At 45.8% G+C, this 25,569-nt stretch overlaps 1 protein-coding gene across 2 annotated transcripts in view; it reads right to left on the bottom strand.

The window, feature by feature from the left end:
* Positions 1–25,569, bottom strand: part of RABGAP1 (RAB GTPase activating protein 1) — an 855,191-nt gene that overhangs the window by 588,194 nt on the left and 241,428 nt on the right. For both annotated transcript variants that reach the window (XM_078641966.1, XM_078641967.1), the window contains 3 exons: positions 22,997–23,171; positions 12,744–12,837; positions 10,499–10,649 (listed from right to left, as the gene is read on the bottom strand). In XM_078641966.1, the coding sequence (XP_078498092.1) occupies positions 10,499–10,649; positions 12,744–12,837; positions 22,997–23,171 (420 nt within the window). The remainder of the gene's footprint in view (positions 1–10,498; positions 10,650–12,743; positions 12,838–22,996; positions 23,172–25,569) is intronic.

Below are 25,569 nucleotides of genomic sequence, written 5' to 3' on the forward strand. Positions count from 1 at the left end.
TTTGCAAGCTAGGAAGGCGTTCACTAACTGGAAAAGAGGAAATGGTCTGGGCAGTAATGCATTGATGGCTTTCAGTGTTTGACCGCGCCGAGCAAATAACTTACCTTTGGTTATGCCTTATTTGGTTGAGACTTTCTAGCAGCAGATTCCTTACCTTAGAAGAATCCCCAGGCGTCAGACTGGATTTGGAAACTTTTTCTAAGCAGTACCCAGAGTTTCAGTAGGTAGTGTAATTCAGCTCCATGTGCCATGGTCAATGGCGTCTGCGCCGGAGGTTATGTGCACGGTGCCTATATAGGCCCCACCCCAGTGCGCTGACATCAGTTTCGTGACTTTCCATGCCAGAAGCGCAGTCACAAAGAACACGGATTACTAATGAATGAAACTACGGACCTTAAAAGGGGAGCAGTCCTTCACTCTGAACAGGTTTACTGAGCAGGGAAAATGGGTGGCTAGTAAGAAATCAGCAGCTAGAGAGAGTCCATCAGATAAGGCGGTACCGAAGTTAAGTAACGTGTTCATCTGAGACTTATAACTGCAGATTCTTACCTTCGAATAGAAACCCAAAAAATACTTCCCCAGAGGTGGGGCTGTGACACAGATTATACTAGAAATTCCAGTAGGCCCGAACAGGCAAAATGCACATCTCGACAGACAAGACCGTCAAGGCAGTACTCCTTTGAAAACTTGTGCAGGAAAGCCCACGTTGCTGCAGACAAATATCCAGGATGGGTACTTTGCAAAATAGCCCAGTGGTTGCCGTCTTGGTCCTGGTAGAATGAGCTTGCAAAGACTCAGCAGGTTGCTTTTTGGCCAATGCGCAGCAGACTTTCATGCAAAGCATTATCCGGCGTGAGATGGTCTGTTTCTGCACCGCTTTTCTTTTTTTGGCTCCAACATTCTCCAGAAAGATTTAATTGTCTACCAGCAAATCTTTTGTGCAATCAAAGTAGAGAGACAACCCTCTTTTTGGGTCCCGGCAAGGGAGTCTCTCCTCCTCTTTAAAGGGGTGAGGTCGAGTGTAAAAGGTAGGCAGGGTGATGGACTGGCCTACATGAAAAGGAGTGACCACCTTCAAAAAGAAACTCTGGTCCGATAAACAGCTTGTTTGGGTAGATGGTAATGTATGAAGGCTGAGATGACATAGCCTGTAGTTCACCGACTCTCAGAGCAGAGGTTATTACCACTAGAAAGGAGGTTTTTAGGTCTCACCTGAGCCAGCGCGCATGCCTGCACTGATAGGCATTTGGTAAGGGCTCTGGAACTTTGAACACAAGCTTGTGCGTGTGCTTTTTTGATACTGACCTGCAATTGGCCTGTGCATGAGTCTTTCTTAAAAAGACAGCACCCAATTGGTTCAAGGCGGGTGAATGTCCTGCCTTGTTTGTTCCATGGCCTAGGGTGCTCGGGAGCAAGCATTAATGCCATCTGTTTCCAATTAGAGCGTTCACGTTAATTGGGAACAGATGGCGCTATGGCGGTCAGCGCTGGTCGCGCTGGTTTTTCACCTGCAGCGGCAGGCACAAGCGCACATGCGCACCACTCCCGGGCTTGTCTGGTTTTGAAAGGTGCTGGGTTTACACACCACATACAAAGGAGAGTGAAAGTGAGAAAAGAACGGAAGCAGGCTTTTGGTTTTTCTTTCTTAAGTTTCACTCCATAAGCTGTTGCCGCGTTCCTCATGACCATGTTGTAGATCCCAATGTAATCTGGCGGCGAAGGGCTCGAAGCGTACGTCACCAAGGCCTCTTCCGGGCTTTCGGTGTCGAGGTCCTGTCATTCCAGGTCCTGCGCCACCGAGGATGCATAGTTCAAACTCGTGCGCCGGTCTTCTTCGCCTTCCTCGAAATGTTTTCCTCTTAGTGTTTCTTGGGCTGGGGAGTTTTCGGCGTCGAATTCATCCTCGTCCTCCACTGCGACGATAGTCGTCGCCGGCTTCAATGGGATGGTGTACCTCTTCATCTGCTTGCCAAATTCTCTTTTCCTTTGCAGGATGTTATAAGGGGAGAGGTGTGGCGCCGCGGCCAGGGCGACTGACGCTGGAATCTGGGGATCAGGGTTCGATCCCCGGCTCCGGCGGCAGGTTAGCCCAGCACCATGTGACTCTGGGCAAAAGCTTGCTTAATTTTCCCGACGGCCCCCAGCGCCTAGAGACCCTTACGGGTGATTGTGCGCTTTACAAATGTGGATTATTATTATTATTATTATTATTATCCATTTCGGCCTCGAGCCTTATTTTTTTCCTTTCCATCTCGGCGGCCTGTTGGGCGTAGAGTGTTTCGAACGATCTCTTCGACGTAGACTTCGAAGGAGCCTTCAAGTCCATTTCCTTCGGCGCCGAGTGCTCCTTTTCGGGGGCGTGCTTCGACGACCTAGGCTTTTCGTGTTTATTCGCCGCCTGGGAGTCCTTTTCAAAGGATCCGCTGGGCTGTTTGTCCCTGGGTGCAGCTGCGGGCGTCGTAATTTTCAGCGCCAGTGCTCCCTTCGTGGACTTGGACTCTGTTTTTCGAGAGTCTGATTCAGGCTTTCGAGAGTCTGTCGGGGCTTTAGGGGTCGACGTCTCTCCTACCACTTTTGTAGTCTTCTTATCGGTCTCTACGACCGTGATGTCATCTGGTCCCTCGGCGATGTTGTCCTCTTCGTCACTAGAGAGGCTCAAGTCCCAAAGCGATGGAGGTTGGCCTTTTCCATGCATGCTGTGGTTGGCTCTCCTCTGCCTCTCTCTAATCCTGATAGTCTTCAGCGTGAAGACGGAGCAGGCGTTGCAATCCTTGCTTTCGTGGTCGACCGGCAGGCAGAGGTTGCAAACCGGGTGCTCGTCCATCTGCGCGTACTTGTGGTGGCAATTGCGCAGAATTTGAATGGGGTCTTGTCCATTCCTGCACTCAGGGGGCCCCCTGTGTGCGCATTCACCGTTGGCAGTCGAAGTATTCAAAGATCCCCCTCCTTTGTTGTCCCGGCTCGGTGGTCTTGTTCCTGGATGTATTCTCCAAACTTTTTCGGTAGATTTCAGCTTTTTTCTCTTCTCCAAAAACTCTGGAACCTCTCGGTGACGATCCAGATCCAACAGCGGAAAAAATAAATCTGAAGATGGCACCCAAAGGTAGGAGCTTCCGCAGGAAGCATGCAGACATCACAGGAAGTACACCAGAAGGTGGGACGTTGACGCCCACCTGGGCTACAAAAAAAGAAAAAGAAAAAGGAAGAAAAGACTACGATTCCGGACGCACCCACTAGACCGCGGAATAATGCACAGCATAGTGAACCCAGAAAGATTCACGCTGCAAAACATCATTTCCTACGCCGACAACGCCCAACTCATCCTCTCGGACTAATGACCCAACAACCACCAAGGAAAAAGTTCCAAAGATGCATGAAAGCCGTGGCCGCCTGGATGAAGAACAACTGTCTCAAACTCAACAAAGACATGACCGAAAGGCACGGATACCATCTGGAACAACAAATTGTGGCCACCTGACGTGGGCCCAAGCCTGCAGCCTCGGCAACATCTTCGACAGCCAGCTATCAATCAATCAATCAAAGTGGCTTTATTAGAGTATTTCTCATAAAAGCACAATACATACAAATATTTAAAACATCATTAAATAGTTGCCTCGATCAGATAGGAATCAATTACAATACATAAAAAACGTACGAAAAATACATATGATTAAAATTGACACACTACATCAAATGAGTTCAGTAAAACAATCCCTATATAAGCAGTCTCCCGACTATGGCTTTCTGCCTAATAGACCATGCCCACCCCAGAAATGTAGCTATTGCAATGGCGAGTGGGAAACAAGTGCTAGTGCAAATGATTCTCAGAGCTACTAAGCCACTAGCGGTACCTAGATTTTTACAGACAGGTGTTAGCCAAATTTGCCTTGGGATGACCTAGGCTCGACAAGAAAATAAAAAGTGCCCAATAGTTTCCTTTGGAGATCCACAGGCGGGGCAGGTAGTATTAGATGAACCCCTCCACCTACCAGTTAGGGACCTGAGAGGGAGAGCACCTATCCTCATTTGAAATAGAAGCTTCCTGTTCCCTGGCTTGGTTATGTTGTCCCAATAGAGTTCTTGGTTAGGGGAGATTTTAGCTTCCAAGAAGCGACCTGTCATGGATCCGGCATCAGTCTTTCTCCAATCCCGCTTGGCCACATAGTCCCAATATAGCTCCTTTAGTGTTTTTTTTACTGGGAAAAAGTGCACCTGATGGGTTATCCCAAAGGAATTGGAGGCCAAGCACACAACATGGTTCTGAGTTCTCTTAACCATTTTATCCTATGAAATAAATCCGCTTCGATCATCGCTAAAAAGCCCTCCGCATAATGTTTGAGCCCTGGAGTGTTCCAGAGCCGCCTCCAATACAAGATCGGGCGTAGCTTCACCAAATCTTCCACAGCCTTTCTGCCCAACTCATATCTAAGGGGGAGCAGAGGGATACTATTGGGAAGACCAGTAATTGCCCTAAAAAACGTATTTTCGGACTTCTGTATTGAATAGAGCTTCCCAAAACCCCACAGCTCAGCCCCATACAATGCTGAGCCAAGGGCTTTCGCTTCGTAAACCTGTAGTGCTGGCTTAATTGGTTTAGATTTTGATTTTGTGTGCTCTGCCCCAAGGGCTCCAGCTAATCGTCTGTGCCTTAGTGTCGCAAGATCAATATGCTGGGAACATTTTAGATTGTTAGTTACATAAATACCAAGATAGGTAAAAGCTTTGACTACCTCTAAGGGACGATGGTTCATGGACACCTTGGATCGGAAACTACGATGGGGGTTGAAAATCATTAGCTTGGTTTTGGCCACATTAACCTCTAGACCATGCTCCCCACAAAATTCTTCAAAAATATAGAGAGCACGCTGCAGGCCATTGGGGGCTTTGATAAAATAAGGGTGTCATCTGCGAACATTAAAATTGGCACCTTAATGTCCGCCAACGAGGGAGCATCTACATTAACAGACAACATTCTTGCTACTACCCTGTTAATAAACAATGAAAAGAGCAAGGGGGCCATCGCACACCCTTGCCGAACGCCCGGCTCGACCGGAAAGTCGGCGGTGACCTCACCCAGTCTACCCCACTGTATCTTGGCGAAGTTCGCCTCGTGCAACCTCATAACCAAAGTCAATAGTTCCTCCGGTAGTCCCAGGCTCCACAACACTAACCACAGTTTAGTCCTGGGGACCAGGTCGAAGGCAGCCCGCAGATCCACAAAAGCGGCATACAGGCTGCCCTCGCCTAGCACCACAGTTCGCCACTGCAGTAAAGTAAAGCGGAACACCTGATCCACCGTACTAGTGGCCTTCCGAAACCCGGCCTGATAGGGGGATAATGCATTGTTCTCATCAACCCAGTCCATAAGCTTGTTTGCCACCATTCAAAAGGTAGTGGGGAGGAAGATGGTGGTGATCAAGCTTATGGGTCTGTAATTACCCGGCAAACCCCGATCGCCTTTCTTATATACGGGAATAATAATTGCACCCTTCCAGGATGACGGAACCAATGCTCCCTGGGCAACAGCGTTAAAAAGAAAAATATATTTACCCCAGCGTTCCCTATCGTTGATAAAAAGATCCGCCGGGACCCCATCCAAGCCAGGAGCTCTTCCTCTAGACACTACACTTAGGGCCAACAACACCTCTCTATAACTAAAGAAGTTATCATTGGGATACACAGCCTTGAAACCATCCAGCTCGGAGCCAGGGTGGGTATCAGCATATTGTGGCTTAAAGTAATTGACCCAACCCTCCTCCGGGACATTATTATTGGGGCAATCGGGTAGACCGCCTCTACCCCATTTAACAATGTTCCAGAAAAGCCTGGAATCTTTAGTCCTACTTGCCTCCCTTAGTTCACTCCAATGCCGCTCATCCCACATTTTTTTTGCTGTGGCTACACTATCTTTGTAGTTCATTCTGGCACTACGAATAGCCACCTGTTCCCTGCTCTTAATAGCTGTGCCCAGAGCTAGCCTGGCTTTCCTACACTGCGCGTTATACCACTTCACAGGTCTAATAGGTGCCCTATTGATTTTCCTAACCGGTTTCTGAAAGTGGGATTTAATAGCACAAAAGAGATTATCATGTATAGCTGTTACTTCATTTGACCCTGGCGTGACTATATCGGCCTGCTCCAGGGCAGTTATCGCCCTGTCCACCTCTATGTTTATACTAGCCATAGACTGTTGGTTAGCCAAAACACTAGGCCATTTTAGCAGACATGTCATTAGTAGGGACAGGCAAGGGGACTCTATAATTGGATTCCCTTTTGAAAATGGCCACCATTTGTGCACTACGCACAGAGGGTCGTGGTCACTTTCGAACCTCCGCATGACTTCCATATCACAGACTAGCTTCCATAGTTTAAGGCTACAGAGAAAGTAATCTATCCTGCTCCTATTTCGTCCATTATCAAAGGTACAAGCCCCCCCTTATCACTCTTTGTTCGCCCATTTAGAGCCCCTTTCAAGACAGATGGCATTTAAACAAATAATGTCCTCAGACCAACGTTTAACAGGGTCTAAATTTATATTGGGAACTCCCCATTGCCTATCCTCTTCCGCCCCAACGAGATCACCACAAATGTCCAGGGGTTCGAACGTGCGGTTAAAATCACCGGCAATTATGATATTATCCAGGGAATGGGTTTCAAGGAAGGTAACCAAAGCCGCTAGAACTTCTGATTTCCCCCCATTATTGCCCCTGGCATATACATTGTATATATCAAGACACCCGAGTAGGCCCATATCCACTTTTATAAGTTGGATATCCTTGCTACCAGATTCAACCACTTTAACGGAAAAAGGCAAACATTGGCGTACCCATATAGTCAGGCCTCCCTTTGGACGACCATTTCGGCCTTTCGTTGCAGGAAACGAATAGTTCAAATACCCTTGGAGAAAGGAAGGCTCGCACATCCATGTCTCTTGGAACATACACACATCAAAACTACTTACAAAATCTACCCATTCTTGTGACTCCTGTTTATGACACATGCCTGCTATGTTCCAAGACACCAGACTTCCCACACCCTCCATATAATTTTTTAGGAGTGCCTGCAAAGGGGTACATCTGGTTCAATAGCATTGCCAACGACATCTACTGGATTAATATTACCCTTCATCGTAGGTACCCCATTAAGAGGGTGGTCATGGGGGGGATTGGAGTCATGCTCCGAGTTACGGCCAACTTATTTAGAACCAAGTCAGTCGCAATCATTGAGCCCCGACAGGGCGTTGAATCTATTTGAGATTTCAGCTTCGCCTCTGTCCCTTAAATCTCCCCCAGTCCAAGCTCCAGTTGATGTCAAATGAGTTATATACCGCATCCCCTGTCCTCCCATAGGGCGAGTTTGGTTGTTAAAATTCCTCGATATGGGGATCTTATGTGTGGGTGCTCCCTGAGTACCAGGTCTATAAAAGAACCCGAGGGGCAACATTTCAATACCCTGCCCCCTCACTAATGAGTTCTGTTCTGTCTCCCAGAGAATCCTGGCAACTGCATTCGAGTTATTAAAATTTATGACTATGCAGTCACCCTCTCTAGTCTTCCTTGAGCGACCCACCCATCCTACTCTACGAACCATGAGAATATTGCGTCCTACTTCTTGGTCCTCTTCCAGATTCTTTGAAAACCAATGTGTGACCTTAGACTTTAATTGGTAGTATCCCTCTGTTAAACCAGCACGAAGAGGGGGAACATTAGTCATGACCACCACTAAAGGAGCACTTTGGGGGGGTAAGTCTAGTATGAATTGGTTTCCTGTGACTAAATCCAATTTTTTAGGGGGCAAATGCCCAGATACCAGTCTCAGTGGTTCTGTACGAGCCTCCTGATGTAGTTGCAAAGCCCCAATGTGGCCCGTTAGTCTCATAGCATATGTTTTTGCCTCCTAAATCTATCAGACTTGCATCATTATGTACCACTAATCTTTTTCCATTCTGCAGGGGAGATTTACAAATAGTGGGTAATTGTTCACCTCTAGCAACCACCTGTTTGGGAGTAACAGTAAGGTCTTGGCCCTTCCTCCTTTCACCAACTAAAGAGTGTAGCATTTCAGAATTATCCTTAACTGCTATTTCCAATTTATCCAAACTGACAGTGACTAATCTCAATCTCTCAATGATAGGGAGTAATAAGGATCTAATCAAATGTTCAACATGCCCCACCAGAGACCCATCACCATGCGTATCAGAAGGAAGTTTTAGTGTGGAATTGGAATGCTGTGGATTATCAGACTCTATAGAAATCCCCACACCCATTGACTTATACCCCTTTTTGGCTGGCTTTGAGATTTTAGCTCTTTTACATTTTGGCCCGCCCCCTCGTCTTTTCCTTTTACCGGTCGCTCTATTACATGAGGGCGGTGAATCAACTACCAAACAGACAGGAGTGCTATGGGGCGATGATATACAAGTGGGAATTTCCACTAGATCAGCACTAACTGGCTGTATGAATGAATTACTTTCCTCAAGGATATTCGCAAGAGTCTCCAGTTCAATACTGGACTCGGGCAGACCCAAATCACTTAACCGTTGGCTGATACGATTCTCGTGCGTGGCACAATGCTGAATCGCCCCCAGGGAAGACCGCTTCGAGAAAATTTCAGTTGATAATCTTTTCTCAACAGCACTTATCTGGTGATCCAATGCAACAGAGATCCGCGTAAAGTAATTATCCAGAGTACCCAAAATGCTTCCGGTGATAGATTTCTCACCATCCTGACCCCCCTTAGCCGGCTGTACCGCCATGACACCTATGGACGATATTAAATGTTAAACACAACAAAAACCATGATACAAAACCCTCAAAGGTCAAAGTTATGATACGACAAACAATTAAAAACTAAGGGTGACGGCCCAGCCCGGCCACGGACGGCCTTAGACGGCCCGCCCTTTGCCCGGGCTTCGCCCGCGCGCGTCCCGCGTGCACGTTGAGGCTACTTGCAGAAATAGTCAGCGATGAAGGAGGGGTCGGGAAGAGGACCAGCTGCGGCCGATCAGCGCCGCTCAGGACCCTGGTCCTCGCAGTCCCGCCTCAGCCCGGAGATGACCACAGACCAGGTGCAGGCTCCTACAACGCTCCGTGTGCCCAGTAGAAACAGCTCTCCCTCTCGGATTCAAACACGAGCGGCTCTCGCGAAGCGGGGGCCGCGAGATGTGGGCAAAAAACACAGGTACAAGCTCCGGAATATAGAGTGTTCCACTGGAGCAGTTTCTTTGGCAGCTTTTGACCCAGTACGGAGGGGCGGGAAGAGGACCAGCTGCGGCCGATCAGCGCTGCTCAGGACGCTGGTACTCGCAGTCCCAGCTCAGCCCGGAGATGACCACAGACCAGGTGCACGCTCCTACAATGCTCCTTGTGCCCAGTAGAAACAGCTCTCCCTCTCGGATTCAAACACGAGCGGCACCCGCGAAGCGGCGGCCGTGAGATGTGGGCAAAAAACACAGGTACGAGCTCCGGAATATAGAGTGTCCCACTGGAGCAGTTCCTTTGGCAGCTTTTGACCCAGTACGGAGGGGCGGGAAGAGGACCAGCTGCGGCCGATCAGCGCCGCTCAGGACGCTGGTCCTCGGAGTCCCGCCTCAGCCCGGAGATGACTACTGACCAGGTGCAGGCTCCTACAACGCTCCGTGTGCCCAGTAGAAACAGCTCTCCCTCTCTGATTCAAACACGAGCGGCTCCCGCGAAGCGGGGGCCGCGAGATGGGGGCAAAAAACACAGGTACGAGCTACGGAATATAGACTGTCCCCAGCCAGCTATCTCTTAAGACGCAGGTAAGTGCCGTCTCCTGAGCTTGCTTCTTCACTCTCTGAATAATCAGAAAGGTCTTTAGATGGCTCCCACCCAACACTAGGCGAACAGTCACGCAAGCTCACATCACCAGCAGACTAGACTACGGCAACTCCCTCAAAGTAGGAATCTCCACCCAACTCATGACAAAACTCCAGACTATCCAAAACACAACAGCCAGGCTTATCCTCGACCTCCCCAGACAGACGCACATCACCCATCATCTCAGGAAACTCCACTCACTACCAGTTGCTTAGAATTACCAGTTAAAGCTGCTCATCCATGCTTGCAAACCACTACATAAAGAAGGACAGACGTAAAGAACAAAAGAATGAACTTCCACCAACCTCTCAGGAAACTCCACTGCGATTCTCTCTCCCTAGCAGCCACCCGACGCGTCCACTGGATGAACAGTGGAGCCCGCTCCTTCCCCCGCCTGGCGGTCAAGGCCTGGAAAAACCTCACCCCTGCACCGCAGAGCCTCACCATCGCCCCAGTAGTGCAGAAAGGACCTCAAGATCTAGATGTTCAATTAACTGGAGAACAAGCAGCATGATCTCCCAAAGCCTCAAGACCCTCACAGGTAATGCAGCCGCGCTCTTAGAGAACATGATTGAGGCGTAAAATATACAAAGTCCTTTGGAAAAGAATTACCCCATCAGTTTTTTTTAACATTCATTAAAAAAAAATGCTTTCCTTACCTTTGTGATAAGAATTCGGTACTTTTCTACCAGATCGTCATTGTTGTGACATCCTGCTAGCAGCTGCCAAACCTCCCCTCTTAGGGCTTCTGGAACACCACTTCTTACCAATGATGGTAATGGCCTAGGCCGCACGCTCAAATTAAGGTGCCTAAAAGAAATGTAGCATACAAAGTAGTAATTATTTAAACCTAATAAATGTGTAAAAAGGCAACACCACCACTATTACACTTACTCAAGTATTAAAAATAATCAGAATATTCTTTAAAAAAATTGTACACAGAAATGTAAAGAAAATACTGAGTCATCACTCACGAGAAACTAAAAATAACTACAGGGAATTTATTTTTAAAAAGAAGGGAAGAATCGCCTGGTTGCCTGCTGGCAGGTAGGATTTTCTCTCAGGAAAGGGGACAAAAGGCCCTTGAAGGTGAGGCGGTATGACCTTCTCCTGAAAGGATGGCCTGGGGGATGTGCCCGTCAACTGTACCAGCTTCAAAAGGTCAGCTCCTGCGACAGACCGATGTAGCTCACACACCTAGGCCTGCCACTGCCATTGTCTAAGTAGTCACAATGGCACCATCCCAGAGGGGATAGCACCTGCCCCAAGACTAGCTTTGCAGGGGAAGTTCCTCATTTCCTTAGTCAAACCTCAGGGGTGTGGCCATAGCTCAGATCCAGGGACGCAATGTTCCGACATCTTGGATGTAGGCAAAGATGCAGTGTTGAATTGTTTAGTGCCAAACCCCTGGAAGTGATGCAAGAGTGGGTAGGGTTATCCATGGGAAGTTGACTCCTATTGGTCAGGGAGTTTCTCTCACCCACACGTTAGTGCCAGGCATAAAGGTGGCAACGCAGGCACCTTCCTCAAAACATTGCTGGACCTGTGGGGAACAGAAGGACTGAATCTGCTGAACCAAATGACTGAAAATTAGAAGGACTAAGCCCAATGCTATGCTATACCTATGGCGAGAAACCACAAGGGCTGGATCTGCTCTCACTTGAACCCAGCAAAGAAAAGAGGCCTTCAAGGACTAGTTGGCTAGCCTTCTTTTAAGCACTAGTAACACAAGTTGCAAGAAGCCTGCAACAAAGAGCCCAGCTGACCAGTTCCAACTGGCTTAGCCCTGAACCCTGGTGGTGGCTTCTGGGAGAGTGAGTCCTAACTAACTCACCAGGTGGTGCCCAATGGGTCTTAAACCCTTGGCTGGTGTTAAAGAGGGTACTCTCTCCCTGGCTACAAAAGTGGAAATAGATGAAATGCAGCCACTGCTGTTGCATAGCCAGTCCGATTCAACTTGCTGGTTTAGCCCACTATAAGCAGCTCTATCTTCAGAAAAGCTTATAAATCCCAATGTGGAGGATTTCATCGGGACCAATGCCGAGCAGCACCCACCATCATCTAGTGCTCCTTCGGATCCAGTCCGCCCAGGAGAAAATTCCTCCAGAAAAAAATTTGGCAAAGTTTTCATTGTGATGAACCTGGTCCCTAGAGCCGATCCACACTCTATCATGGTGAGCATTACCTTTTGTCTTGGACCTTCTCTAGGCAACCAGATACCTGCTGTTGGCACTTGGCGCTTTTTAGCGCTAGAAAACTCTAAAAGTCGTACAAATTGGATATTCGGTTCCCTGATCTGATTTCTGTCATTTTGATGTTCATTTGTTCCTAAAATTTGCACTATTTTTATAAATTGGAGTAGGATTTGTGTTGTGTTGTGCTTTCACTTTATTAACTGTTTTGGTGCCAATACATTTTTTACACTCCTTTTTCTTTGAGCTAAGCCTGACTGCTTTGGGTCACAGCTTCCTAGGACTGAGCTAAAATTAAAATTGAAGTGACCTAACTGAACCGGATAGAGAATATTGACATCACTTGGTGAGGTCTCAGCCACCCAAAATAATACCTTCTCACAAAAGGTACTTCAACTGGCACATCGTAAAACACTTTCCAGACACAACAAAATCGGAGCCCACTCAGTGCATGCCCAAACCAGATAACGCAAAAAAAATTAGCAGTTGGTGCCAGGGCACGCACAATTGGAGCCACCTCACATCTCTCAACTTGAAACTTAAAACAAAAACTTGCAAAAGTTTAAGTCTAACACTAGATGGCAGCAGTATGCTAAGAATGTGTATCTACAGCCACACATGCTAAAACAGAAGATTTCTCTTCACTGTACAGTCCCATTTTAACAACTTTTCCCAGGTAAAAGAAGGATTAAGTTCGTTTTTTGTTTCTTACCATTTTGAAAGAAGATCTCCCCAGGTTTCAAGAATCTTTTCAGCACACTCTTTTGAAACATCCCCAGAGCCGCTCAGAAGAGGTTCATCATTATCTTGGCAAATAAAAATACAACATGTAAGTAGAAGTGTAGCATCTATTTAAAAAAAAAGTCAACAAAGCTGAGCTAAGATATAAATTGTTATTAAATACAAATGTTGTCAGCAAAAAGGCATCGGACTTCAATACATAGCAATATGGTAAATACCCGTTTGGAGGTAAACAGGGTAGACACGAGCTACAGGACCCCAAGCACAGTGGTTAAGATAGTTTGCCGCTGGTGTCCTGGGGTCTGACAATTATGTCTGTGAACACTGGGCCAAGTACAACCCTTTCCTCACTTCACTATCGGGGTAGCGAGGGCGAGCAGTCACCGCCTTCGAGAGGCAAAAGCTCAGAGCTCAAAAATCAACCAATAGACATAATAAAGTAGTAAGTTTTAAGTGAAACTACTTAATCGCAACGGGTTCATAAATGCTACACAGCACAATAAGGTGAAGGTAATGCGGAGATGTATTCCTGCTTGTGACTCTAGGTGCATTATTCTACTATTCCTACCCTTGCTTGGCAGTTACCTAGTGTCTCTGATTTTTGAAGTATAGTCTGGGCCGTAGGGTTCGATTTATAGTTTGGTGGACATGGAACTCAGTCGCAAACGTAGCGGAGTAGCCTGTACACCAAACCCTATGTCCGACCGCCTCATTTAGGGAAGGGCGGACCTTACAGATTCTAATGGCGGAACCTTGGTTGGCTCAGTCGACAGAATAATTACTTGAACGACCCAACAGAGTAGGGACTATTGGAGAAGGAATATGCTACTTACCAGTATGGATCTGTTCTTGGCATAGAGGGCTGCAGAGTGGTACATTTATGAATAGATCGCCATCTGGTGTTGGGCTCGGATGATTGCACTTTGTTTTTCTCTTGGAGAAGTCTTTGTCGTCATAGATGACTCCTCCTCTTGGTGTTAGTGCGCATGGGCATCGGCTCCATCCTTAGATTGTTTTGCCATAGTAGGGTTAGATGGAGTAGTGTAGTATAGTACATAAAGATATGCCCATGTAAGTGTATCTAAATAAGATAATGTTGGGACAGACACAGGTTTCCGGGGAGGCTGGGAGGGCATGTACCACTCTGCAGCCCTCTATGCCAAGAACAGATGCATACTGGTAAGTAGCATATTCCGTTCGAGGCATATGGGCTGCAGATGGTACATTTATGAATAGATTGTAAAGCAGTTACCTCCCTAGCGGTGGTCACCAGTGTCTGTCGCAACTGTTTGAAATAGAGTCTTTAATACAGCTTGGCCCACTCTGGCTTGTTGTGCAGCCTGTACATCAACACAGTAGTGTTTTGTGAATGTATGTGGTGTAGACCAAGTTGCTGCTCTACATATGTCATCTAGGGGAATGTTCCCTAAGAATGCCATAGATGCTCCTAGTTTTCGTGTAGAATGAGCTCTAGGAGGAACAGTTAATGTTCTCTTTGCTTTGATGTAACATATTTGTATACATCTTACAATCCATCTAGCGATGCCTGCTTTAGAGATAGGATTGCCCTTATGTGTTGTGGAAAATGCTACAAATAGTTGTTTAGTTTTCCTGAAGTTTTGTGTTCTTTCTATGTAGTACAAAATGGCTCTTTTGACATTAGTGTATGTAGAGCCCTTTCTGCCACCGTTTGTGGCTTTGGAAAGAAGACTGGTAATTCCACTGGCTGATTGATGTGGAATGCTGAGATTACCTTAGGCAAGAACTTTGGGTTTGTTCTAAGAACCACTTTATTCTGGTGTAATTGTAGGAATGGTTCTTGTATTGTCAATGCCTGTAATTCACTTACTCTCCTGAGTGAGGTAATGGCTATAAGGAAAGCCACCTTCCATGTAAGGAATTGTATTTCGCACCTATGCATAGGTTCGAAGGGTGGCCCCATTAGTCTGGCGAGTACTACGTTGAGGTTCCAGACTGGTGAAGGTGGTAATCTTGGTGGAATGACTCTTTTAAGGCCTTCCATGAATGCCTTTATAGCTGGTACTCTGAACAGTGATATGTGTTGCCTGTTTTGTAGGTACGCTGCTATAGCTGCTAGATGTACTCTGATAGATGTGTACGCTAGATTACATTGCTGTAAGTGTAATAAGTAGCAAATAATCTCCTTTGTTGATACGTCCAGAGGGTTGATATTGTTATTAGTACAGTGTATAGCAAACCTCTTCCACTTAGCTGCATAGCATGCTCTAGTGGTGGGACGTCTCGCTTGTTTAATTATCTCCATGCAATTTGGAGGTAGATCTAAGTACCCAAATTCTAGGATTTCAGGAGCCAGATCGCTAAGTTCAATTGAGTTGGATCTGGGTGCATTATTTCTCCATGGTTCTGTGTAAGGTGCATGGGTAGAATTCGTAATTTTTGGTGTGGCACTTGTGAGAGTTGCAGTAGCGTGGTGTACCACGGCTGTCTTGCCCACGTGGGTGCCACTAGTATCATGGTCATTGAGTGTTGTTGCAGCTTCCTGACCACTAATGGAATTAGTGGGAGAGGGGGAAAAGCGTATGCAAATTTGTTTGACCAATTTATCCATAACGCATTGCCCTGCGACAGGTGATGTGGGTACCTGGACGCGAAGTTTTGGCATTTTGCGTTCTGATGAGTGGCAAAGAGGTCTATCTCTGGTTGTCCCCATCTTTGGAAGAATGGCTGCAGTATTTGTTGGTGCAGTTCCCATTCGTGTATTTGTTCCGACTGTCTGCTTAAGATGTCTGCTATCTGGTTTTGGACTCCTGGTAGGTGTTCGGCTAACAGATAGATGTTTTGAGGAATGGCCCATCTCCAAATTTCCTGTGCTAGTCTGGATAGTTGGAGAGAGTGCGTCCCCCCCTGTTTTTGAATATAATACATTGCTGTCATGTTGTCTGTTCTGATCAGGACTGCTTTGTTGGTAACATGTATCTGGAAGGCTTTCAATGCTAGAAACACTGCTAGTAGTTCTAGATGGTTGATGTGCAGTGTTCTTTCCTGCACACTCCACCTTCCTTGTACTGTGTATTTGTCCATATGTGCTCCCCATCCGGTGAGCGATGCGTCTGCTGTTATTGTCACCTGTGGAATTGGTTCTAGGAACGACCGCCCCTTGGCAATGTTTGTTATGTTCCACCACTTCAGAGAGCGGTGTGTGCGGTCGTCTACCAACACCAGATCTGTAATCTGCCCTTGAGCCTGATTCCACTGTGTCGCTAAGCATTCTTGTAGCGGACGCATTTGTAGTTTGGCATATGGTATTAGCAGTATGCAGGATGACATCATGCCTAATAGCTGCATGAACACTCTTGCTGTTAGTGAGTGTTGCGGCTGAAATCTTTGAATGATTGTAAGCATTGTTTGGATCCTGACTGCGTTGGGGTACACTTTGGCTTTTTCTGTGTCTATAGTAGCCCCCAGGTATTGTTGAACCTTGTTTGGTTGTAGGTGTGACTTTGTGTAGTTCATCGTGAACCCTAGCTGGTGTAGTAGCTGAATTGTCTTTTGTGTGTTTTGAAGACATTCCTCTTGTGACCTGGCCTTTATTAGCCAGTCGTCCAAGTATGGGAAGACATGAATTTGTTGTCTTCTTAGGTGAGCTGCTACCACTGCCAGGCATTTTGTGAACACTCTTGGTGCCGTTGTGACACCAAATGGAAGGACCTTGAACTGATAATGTTGTCCTTCTACCACAAACCTGAGGTATTTCCTGTGGGCTTTGTGAATAGGGATATGAAAGTAAGCGTCTTTTAGATCCAGTGTAGAAAGAAAGTCCCCTTTCTTCAGTAAAGGAAGTACTTGTTGGAGCGTGACCATGTGGAAATGTTCCGAATTTATGTATGCGTTGAGAGGTCTTGGGTCCAGTATTGGCCTTAGAGACCCGTCCTTTTTGGGAATTAGGAAGTATAGGGAGTATACTCCTGTTCCTTGTTGGTGCTGTGGAACCTTCTCTATGGCATGCTTTTCTAGCAGTGATAGTACTTCTTGTTTTAACAGTGTCAGGTGATCTTGCTTCATTGGACGCTGTTTGGGGGGATGTTTGGTGGGGTAGCTGTGAGTTCTAGGCAATAACCATGTTGGATAATTTGTCTTACCCACCTGTCTGATGTGATGTTTTCCCAGACAGGTAGGAACTGTGATAGGCGTCCCCCGACCGGTGTTATATGGTCTGGGGGAAGCTTTATGAAGTCACTGTTTTGGGGTTGGAGAGTTGCGGTTGTTGTTGTTTCCGCGACCTCTACCCTTGTTGTTGTTACCCCTGTAGCCACCTCTCGAATTACCTCTGGGTGATGTAGGTGTAAAAGAGGTTTGCTGCTGGTTTGTACCTGTATTTTTGGATCCTCCTCTATAGGTGGATCTACGAAAGGAACCTCTTTGTGTCGGCTGTTGCAATGCTCCCATTGATTTAGCCGTTTCGGTATCCTTCTTCATCTTTTCTAGGGCCTCATCTGTCCCTGTGCCGAAAAGTGTTTTCCCATCAAAAGGTTGGTTCAGTAACGATGTTTGTACCTCTTGTTTGAACCCTGATACTCTGAGCCATGCATGTCTCCTTAACATGATGCTTGTGTTTGTAGACCTTGCCGCAGTTTCTGCCGCGTCTAGGGCGCACTTTATTGAAGTGTTAGTAATTAACTTCCCTTCTTGTATGAGTTGATCTGCCCTCTTTTGATGTTCTTTAGGGAGATGTGTGATGAGTTTTTTTAATTCATCATAATGCGCTCTGTCATACCTTGCAAGTAGTGCTTGCGTATTAGCTATGCGCCAACTGTTTGCCGCTTGAGATGCTACTCTCTTGCCAGAGGCATCTATTAGTTTAGACTCTTTGTCAGGAGGTGGAGCTTCTCCTGTAGATAAAGAGTTTGCTCTCTTGCGAGCGTTTGTGACCACTAGTGAGTCTAGAGGAATTTGCCCTTTAATGTATATTGGGTCTTTTGGAGCTGCCCTATATTTTTTATCGATTCTTGGGTTCAATACCCTAGCCCTCACTGGGTCCTTGAAGATCTCTGATGTATGACTGAGAAGGCCCTTAAGCATTGGTAGTGTTCCTGATGTTCTTTGTGCAGTAGGTAGTGTTTCTAATAAGAAGTCCTGTATTTGAGGTTCTGTATGTAGGTCTACCTTATGATATGTTGCTGCTCTAGTAATGAGTTGTGCAAACCCAGTATTGTCATCAGGAGGTGAGGGTTTTGAGGGATATGATTCAGGGTCGGTATCATTATCTGACCCTACATTATACTCTTCCCATGGGTCTGCCTCCTCTGAGATTGTGTCCTCGTCATCCCCAGGATGTTCCCCTTCCCCTGTGTCACTCTCTACATCTGTTGTAGGTGTAGATGGTCGTGTGGGAGGAATATTTGGCCTATTGTGAGGAAGAGGAGAAGATGGTGTGTGAGGTTTGGGAGAAGAGGGAGGAGTTGTATTCGTCCCCATTGTTCTCTTCTTCGGATGAGTCTTGTCGTCCGAATGTTCATTCTTCCTCTTTTTAGGTAGTTCTGTGACTACCTTGCCAGTCTTTGGGTCAATAAACAAAGTCTTTTGTTTAGGATCAGTCCCGTGTTCCTGTGTCGGTACCGTAGTTTTCGGTTCCGAAAGGTGTTTTTTCTTTTGAATGTCCATTTGTATTTTCGGTGCCGAGATTTTGTTTGGATCCGATTTCTTCAGTATCGAAGATGTCCCCGGTGTCGAGGGTGTTTTCGGCGCCGAAGCGTGCTTCGGTGTCGACATGGACTGCTTCGACTTCGAGCTTTCCTTGACTTGGTGCCGATGTGGTCCGTTTATCGGTACCGGAACCACTATGATGGGAGACAGAGTGTTTCGGTTTCTGTTTCGTTGCCGGGCTCGATGGCGGGGCGTTGGAAACTTTTTTCGGTTGTCTGACCGGGCTCGAGGGCGGGGTCGACACCGTGCGGGGTCTGTTCTTTGGTAAAGGGACGTCGTCACTCACGGTTTGTTGGACGTCGATTTCCTCGACGTCGGACTCGTCCGCTTCTGACCCCGCCTCGTCGGCCTCTTCTTCCTCCTCTTCTGGGTGCTGGTCCTCGAACAGCTCCGGGATTGCTTGTGACTGCATTCTCGATACCTCGTGTCTTCGGGCTCGACGGTTTCTAATCGTCGACTTTGAAGAGAACGCTGCACAGGCCTCACAGTCCCTGGATTCGTGTTCAGGGGACAAGCAGAGGTTGCACACCTCGTGTAGGTCCTTGTGTGGGAACTTAGCACCACACGTTGGACATTTTTTGAATGGAGTCCTTTCCATGGACCCCGGGCTGGACTACGTCGAGTTTCTCGTAGTCGTCGTCCTTCGAACCGCGTCGGTATGGAGTAAAGTCGCGTTCGATAACGATACCGTCGATTTGGAAAGGATTACGCGCCGGTTATAACCTTCTTTGTTGAAGTCGGTCCGGAGCGCTTCGATCCTCACCCGAACCCGATGGCGGAAAAAAACAATCTAAGGATGGAGCCGATGCCCATGCGCACTAACACCAAGAGGAGGAGTCATCTATGACGACAAAGACTTCTCCAAGAGAAAAACAAAGTGCAATCATCCGAGCCCAACACCAGATGGCGATCTATTCATAAATGTACCATCTGCAGCCCATATGCCTCGAACATGACATTACACCACTGTAGGAAAGTGGGTTTCTGTTGCAGTACTACCCCATATTTTACCTGGGTTTGATGCAACTTTGACTGAAGTGTACTGGGACCCTGCTGTTCAGGTTCTGAGTACCAGTGTTTTTTCCTTGCTTTCTTTACCACAATTTGCGACTTCAGCCCCCCTGTAAGTCCCTACTGAATGGTACCTCTGGTACCTAGGGAATTGACACTGAAGAGGGTCCCCTAGGGACACCTCACCAAGGCCATGCTGTCACTGGAGCCTGCAGACAAAAATAGCAAAGTCGACATGGCACACTGCCTGTGTGCCATTTCAAAGCAGCACTACCTAAAGTATGGGTAAGTCACCCCTCTAGCAGACCTTACAAGCCTCACGGCAGGGTGCACTGTATCACAGGTGTGGACGTATCTGCATGAGCAGCGATGCGCCTATAATATTTAAGTCTATTCTTAGATATAGTAAATGCCAGGGAAGCCACGGAGAGTACATGGGCTGAAAACGTGGCAACTCTAGTTCCCCAGGCCCATGATGGCTTCTTCGAACCCAGGAGTGTTTGGTACCAAAGAATTCCTCTTAGTAAACCCAAACCCACACTGATGTGTTGGATTTATTAAACCATGAACTTCAAGAGCACAATAGAGGTGCCCCCTGAAAACCTATCCACCCTGGTGTAGTCTGACTGACTTTAGGCAGCCTGCCACCATTAGACATGTTTCCGGACCCCTGGGTTGAGAGCCTCTGCTGTGGCCAGAAACAAAACACATCCTGTGCAGAGGTGACACCTCCTCCCTCAGGATGGGCACAATGTTTGAGAAGAAAGCTTCAAAGGCTTGGCGCCTTTGTATCCTGACCTCAGCCTCTGCTTCTAGCAGCAGATGGCAGCCCCGGTTAAAACCCCCACTTTTTGGCAGGAGAACCGGTGGGAAAACTTAATCAAAATAGGGGGTGTATCCCTCCTTCGCCAAACTCCACCCCTCAGGTGCTGGAGGTGAAGTAAAGCACATTTTCAGTGACCACCATCTTGAAGATAGTGGGACGTATCCAATTAGGGCAAGGGCTATGCCTCACTCCCACAGGAAGGTGGCATAATAGTGGGTGTAGACACCCAAGGTAAGGAACCCATTGGTCCCTACTGGCTATTACCCTGTACAATCCCTAAATCTAGTACTTGGGTGGCTCCCTAGACCCTGAGATCGATCAGATTTCGAGGACCTACTGGAGTTGGGTCAGTAGACCACTCTCTCACAGAGAAAAAGACCTGGTAACACTACAAATTCACAAACTTCGGTACACGGACACCACCGATTTACATGATGTACCCAGGACAAGGACAGTAATACATTGGTTCATGAGTGGGCATGCCTGGTGGGCCCCTCCAAGTCACAGGACAGGTCCTGGACCTGGATTTTGCACTGTCAGGGTTTTTTGCACTGTCAGGGTTCTCAATCTTGATTATCCTTGCTGAAACTATCTGCACCTTAATGAGACATCATGAAACACTTTTATACAACAGAAAACTATTTCTAAAACCTTTCAAACCCCCAATTAAGCACGAAGCCTATTAAACTATGCATTAATATTTATTTTATTGAATCACATGAATGTCTTAATTACAATGAAGCTTACTTAAAAGTATTAAAGGAATATAGATCACAAACCTTTTTCTAGACTATCACCTTTTTATTTTTTTGTTGGGAAATAAATGGAAATAGTCTCAAATGCATAGATCTCTAGAGCTATAAAAGCATAAAGAGTGCGGTTACTTCAAAGCTGCTGGCAGACTCAGCAATCCTATGAGGCACAGCTCTAGGTAGCTGGTCTCCAGTTCATACTTTAACGCTCCACTGTGAGGATCCCGACACTGGACTATGTCCACTGTCTGTACAACTTACTGATTTTTATTCTTTCGATTGAAAACACTACTTCAGGGATATCATTCTCCTATTTGTTCATTTTAGGTTGTTTTGTCTTCAAAAATGTTATCACCCTTAGTGAAGCGACCACAACGTGGGGGAAGAAACTGATAAAGATCCATACTCTCTATGCATCCAGCATCTACTTAGCAAACAACAATGTAAAATAATGTTAAATCTGCTTTAAAACATCCAGGAGAAAATTAACAGAAGAGACATTTGTTTAGGAGGGGGAGGGGCAACTTTCCAGACCTCCTTCAGATACTGCTTCTGTGGCTCCACAGCAGAAAGAGAAAAGGATGGATGTATAGTTCAGCACAAACAGCGCTCCTGTTTGCGGGTGAATGGATAAACAAGGAAGATACTGGCATTATGCTGCCAGTTACACCAATCAAAATCAAAAGAAGGTGAAAACATCATCAGCAACAAGAAGGAAGCCATCAAATTCACACTTCAGAATGTCAGCATAGTTGTCCATGACATAAGAGATAACCCATCTGGAAATGGATTACTTTGAATTAGCTAAGCCTGAAGTCTAAATATTATTCCACATTACCAAAATGCTAACAGAATCTTAGCTCGTACACAGAAAGCGCACTCCAATACTCCTCCTACCCTATTAAAACACTTTCCAACTGGAAGCCTGTTACTCTGCCCATACGTCTTAAGAAAATCAGGCATACTTGAGAAACCTCTTTGGGTGGTGCATGATTCAGTCTATTTTTCCTTCACCGCCTTTTCAGACTTTTCTGTATTTATAGCGATCTATCTATGAGGATCCCCTAGAGGAGGAGGAAACGTTACTTGTAATTCTAGTTCACCTTTAGAGTAAGTCATAAGTATCCTTCTTCCTCCCGGTGGAAAGAATACTACTTTTGCTCCTTAATAAGCAGGTTCCTATATCTCTGTAAAGGCTAGACATGTTGGCATACAAGAGGTAAGCATACTATTAAACACTATCAATTTACAGTTTCAAGAACAATCAGCGTATTTACCTTCATTGCCCCACTATCTTTAATGGTTTCTATAAAACAGAGCAATATCTGGCCAATTCAGCAAGTATGGAGGCTGATAAAATTAATAGTTTTTTTTAAAACAAACTTTCCCAAGTTAAAGTGTTTTTCTGCATTGTATTGTGCAAAAAGTGCTACAGGATGCCCCAAAAGGCATGATGACTATGTGGTGCTTATGACTAATAAATTATAGCCCCTGAAGGAGAATATCATCCTTCTTGCCTCACATTGTCAGTCTTGTACTGCTTGTTAGGCAGGCCTGGACAACTGGGAGGAGAAACAATTATTGCTATTTTTTTAAAGGAATGCCAACAGTTGGTGCTCCAATTTGCATGTTTGCTCAGCGAGTGGGCTGAAAGTAATCTTTATGTAAACAAGCCAAAAAAATGGGGTCAACTAGGAAACTATGAGATAGTGGCCTGCCTGCCTTCCACCTGGTAACCGAACCTTACTTTCCATTTGGTTTAAATAGTGCCTTCTCTTGGTAAACAGCTAGTTTGTTCAGACAGGGAATTTCAGACAGACTTAGTTACTCCATAAGAAACATATTCTTAAGTTAACAGCCAGAGAATAAATAGTCAGATGACTTCTTTTCCCATACACACAACCACCTACAAAGACAAACCGAAGAGCATGATAAATGTACACTTCTGACCTTCTTCTTCGTCGTCATCTGGTGGTGACGGAATAATCGATCCCTGTGATCCAGAATGTGGGATCCGAATTGATGGGCTTGCTGTAGTTTTTCTTCTTTCTCGTTCTGATTCACTTTCTAAACATACAACCTCATACAAAGTATCAGTATTGCTTTTCCTTTCCTTATTGTCTAACTGCAAAAATAAATATGAAAATTATGGTTAATTTCTACATTAGTTGGACAACAGTTAAAACAAGCTGCTTCACACAAATATCAATTCAAGAACCAATCTCCCCTTTAAGATTAAAAAAATATTACAATCGTTCAATCATGTATTGCCATATGATGAAATACCTGAAACATGGAAAAAGTTGAACAAACATTCAATATGTTAAGATAAAAACATGATTTGTTATTTCAACTTCTGAGCACTGCCACCATTTAGGCGAGAGCAATACAGGAAATTCCATCACTAATGAGTAAACATTCTTTTGGTGAAAGGCTGATGGGGTCGGGTTTGGTCTGCGTCAATGTAAACAGGACTTCCTTGGGTAGGGGAAACACAGTTTTCCTCAGATTGGCAAGGACAATTTAGAAAAGCATACATTCTACAAAGGAAAACAGATTTTTATTATATATTCAACTGCAATGAGGCATATGACACCTTGAAAGAATACTCAGCAACTATGACCCAAATTTTGTTTGCATAGAAAGAAGTTACTTACCCTGAAAGCATCTGTTCTCCCGCATGTAGTGCTGTAGATTCACATGCTTTGCTTACACCCACCATCTAGGGTTGGGCTCCGATAATTACACGTTGTTTTTGCTCCAGGAAATGTTCTTTGAGTCACAAGGCTGTGTGACTCCTTCTCTTGGCAATACTGCGCATGGTAATCACCACTATCTTCGGGGAGCATCCTTTACAACGCAACTTTTACCACGCAGTGCCTTTACGACGCAACTATTACAACGAATGTTATTACAACGCATAGCGCTGGGGGGCGCTCTAGGATAGGAAATAGATTTAATTTACTATCCAACACCTTCCCTACTATCCACGGGGACTGGAGTTGGAATAGTAAATTAAACTATTCACTATCCAGCACCGCTTAACGCTATGCGTTGTAACAACATGCGTTGTAAAAACTGCGATGTAAAGGCATGCGTGGTAAAACCATGCGTTGTAATGTCATACATCCCTATCTTCAGATTGTTTTTGACGTGGGAAGGTGAGAATGTAAGTATGCTATACATATCAGCAATGAGATGTCCATGCAGTAGTATGATAAGTATATAAAGTGTATTAACTGCAACCTACACAAGGTTTTTGGGGAGGAGGGTTGGCTTATGTGAATCTAAAGCACTACATGCCAAGAACAGATGCTTACAGGGTAAGTAACATAATCCGTTCGAGGTATGTGTGCTGTAGATACACATTTTGCATAGACTGTTAAGCAATCTCTCTCCCCAGGAAGTGGTTAACCTGAAGGGGTTGCAGTTGTTTAAATAGGAGTTCTTAGTACTGATTGACCAACATTGGCTTGTTGGCGTGTAAAGACATCCACAAAATAATGTTTTGTGAAAGTGTTTTAAGTAGACCATGTTACTGCTTTACAAATATCAGCAAAAGGAATGTTCCCTAAAAGGCCATTGAAGATCATATTTTCCTAGTGGAGTGAGCTTTCGGAGGAACAGGTAAAAGCTTTCTACCGTTTACATAACATATCTGGATGCATTTTACGATCCTTGAAATGCCTGAATTGGAAACTGCCTTTCCCACACAAGGAGGTGCAAATACAATAAACAATTGCTTTGTTTTACTGAATGATTTAGTTCTGTTATAATAAATTAGGGCCCTTTTGACATCTAAAGTATGTAATGCTCTTTCTGCATTAGAGTCAGGTTGTGGGGGAAAAAACAGGTAAGTCAATGGAGTGCTTTATATAAAAACTGGAAAACTACCTTTGGCAGCCAGGCAGCAAGCCACGACCAGACATGTTTCTGGACCCCTGGGTAGAGAGCCCATGCTCTATGGGACGAAGAACAATACATATCCTGGGCAGAGGTGTCACACCTCCTCCGCAAGGATGGGCACAGTGCTCGAGAGGGTAGCTTCAAAGGCCTGCTGCCTTTGTAATGTGAACCTCAGCCTCTCCTGCTGTGGTTCTCAAAAATCCGGACCCTGGTGTTTTCCCGATATCAAGGTCCAATACCCGTGTCACAAAACCTCGACGCACCAAGACGATTTTGGTATCTATGAACCGATAATAATTAGGACATCATTCCTATGTATTTGCGTCACAATCGAGGGTTGCCAACACCCCAAAATCGTAGTTTCCGTCCCCATCCCTTAAACTCCATTTTGTGAACGGCATCCATCTTGCATCTTGCCCTCATGTTAAGTCAATTAAAGGTCGAGCTTGATCAAAAAGGACACGTCCACCTTTTCGTGACTTCCCCCTGACCTGTCCCAACTGACTCCATGGCCTTCGGCCAAACCTGTTTGGGCAGCTCCTCGCCCAGTGGCCGAATACGATAGCATCAATACATAACATTCCACAAACCATTCACACATACAGACCATGCTTTCT

Source organism: Lissotriton helveticus, chromosome 5_1 (assembly GCF_964261635.1).
Source record: "Lissotriton helveticus chromosome 5_1, aLisHel1.1, whole genome shotgun sequence".
Lineage (NCBI taxonomy): Eukaryota > Metazoa > Chordata > Amphibia > Caudata > Salamandridae > Lissotriton > Lissotriton helveticus.